The 1695-nt window shown below is 59.5% G+C and overlaps 1 protein-coding gene across 1 annotated transcript, besides 1 other annotated feature; it reads right to left on the bottom strand.

Annotated features, from left to right (window-relative positions):
* Window positions 1-1695, bottom strand: Tc00.1047053509635.9 (hypothetical protein, conserved; the record flags this gene model as incomplete). The annotated part of the gene is made up of 1 exon (XM_797356.1): window positions 1-1695. A coding segment is annotated over one exon (1695 nt), but the record flags the coding sequence as incomplete, so codon positions are not given.
* Window positions 1-1695: a sequence feature (areas not merged during assembly with more than two copies in the genome that could not be assigned to a particular haplotype).

Here is a 1695-nt window from a genome sequence, read left to right as displayed (position 1 = left end):
CTCATCCGCCAGCCTCTCATTCTCAGCTGCCTTCTGCTCAAGCTCCTCCGCCAGCCTCTCATTCTCCGCTGCCTTCTGCTCAAGCTCCTCCGCCAGCCTCTCATTCTCCGCTGCCTTCTGCTCAAGCTCATCCGCCAGCTTCTCATTCTCCGCTGCCTTCTGCTCAAGCTCATCCGCCAGCTTCTCATTCTCCGCTGCCTTCTGCTCAAGCTCCTCCGCCAGCCTCTCATTCTCCGCTGCCTTCTGCTCAAGCTCATCCGCCAGCCTCTCATTCTCCGCTGCCTTCTGCTCAAGCTCATCCGCCAGCCTCTCATTCTCCGCTGCCTTCTGCTCAAGCTCATCCGCCAGCTTCTCATTCTCCGCTGCCTTCTGCTCAAGCTCATCCGCCAGCTTCTCATTCTCAGCTGCCTTCTGCTCAAGCTCATCCGCCAGCCTCTCATTCTCCGCTGCCTTCTGCTCAAGCTCCTCCGCCAGCCTCTCATTCTCCGCTGCCTTCTGCTCAAGCTCCTCCGCCAGCCTCTCATTCTCCGCTGCCTTCTGCTCAAGCTCCTCCGCCAGCCTCTCATTCTCCGCTGCCTTCTGCTCAAGCTCATCCGCCAGCCTCTCATTCTCCGCTGCCTTCTGCTCAAGCTCCTCCGCCAGCCTCTCATTCTCCGCTGCCTTCTGCTCAAGCTCATCCGCCAGCTTCTCATTTTCCGCTGCCTTCTGCTCAAGCTCCTCCGCCAGCCTCTCATTCTCCGCTGCCTTCTGCTCAAGCTCATCCGCCAGCTTCTCATTCTCCGCTGCCTTCTGCTCAAGCTCATCCGCCAGCTTCTCATTCTCCGCTGCCTTCTGCTCAAGCTCATCCGCCAGCCTCTCATTCTCCGCTGCCTTCTGCTCAAGCTCATCCGCCAGCCTCTCATTCTCCGCTGCCTTCTGCTCAAGCTCATCCGCCAGCTTCTCATTCTCCGCTGTCTTCTGCTCAAGCTCATCCGCCAGCTTCTCATTCTCCGCTGTCTTCTGCTCAAGCTCATCCGCCAGCCTCTCATTCTCCGCTGCCTTCTGCTCAAGCTCATCCGCCAGCCTCTCATTCTCCGCTGCCTTCTGCTCAAGCTCATCCGCCAGCCTCTCATTCTCCGCTGCCTTCTGCTCAAGCTCATCCGCCAGCCTCTCATTCTCCGCTGCCTTCTGCTCAAGCTCATCCGCCAGCCTCTCATTCTCCGCTGCCTTCTGCTCAAGCTCCTCCGCCAGCCTCTCATTCTCCGCTGCCTTCTGCTCAAGCTCATCCGCCAGCCTCTCATTCTCCGCTGTCTTCTGCTCAAGCTCATCCGCCAGCCTCTCATTCTCCGCTGCCTTCTGCTCAAGCTCATCCGCCAGCCTCTCATTCTCCGCTGCCTTCTGCTCAAGCTCATCCGCCAGCCTCTCATTCTCCGCTGCCTTCTGCTCAAGCTCATCCGCCAGCCTCTCATTCTCCGCTGCCTTCTGCTCAAGCTCCTCCGCCAGCCTCTCATTCTCCGCTGCCTTCTGCTCAAGCTCCTCCGCCAGCCTCTCATTCTCCGCTGCCTTCTGCTCAAGCTCCTCCGCCAGCCTCTCATTCTCCGCTGCCTTCTGCTCAAGCTCATCCGCCAGCTTCTCATTCTCCGCTGCCTTCTGCTCAAGCTCCTCCGCCAGCCTCTCATTCTCCGCTGCCTTCTGCTCAAGCTCCTCCGCCAGCCT

This window comes from Trypanosoma cruzi, genomic scaffold, assembly GCF_000209065.1.
Source record: "Trypanosoma cruzi strain CL Brener 1047053516319 genomic scaffold, whole genome shotgun sequence".
Classification (NCBI taxonomy): Eukaryota; Euglenozoa; class Kinetoplastea; order Trypanosomatida; family Trypanosomatidae; genus Trypanosoma; species Trypanosoma cruzi.
The sequence above is the reverse complement of the archived record's forward strand: the minus strand, read 5'-3'. Positions and strand labels throughout refer to the sequence as shown.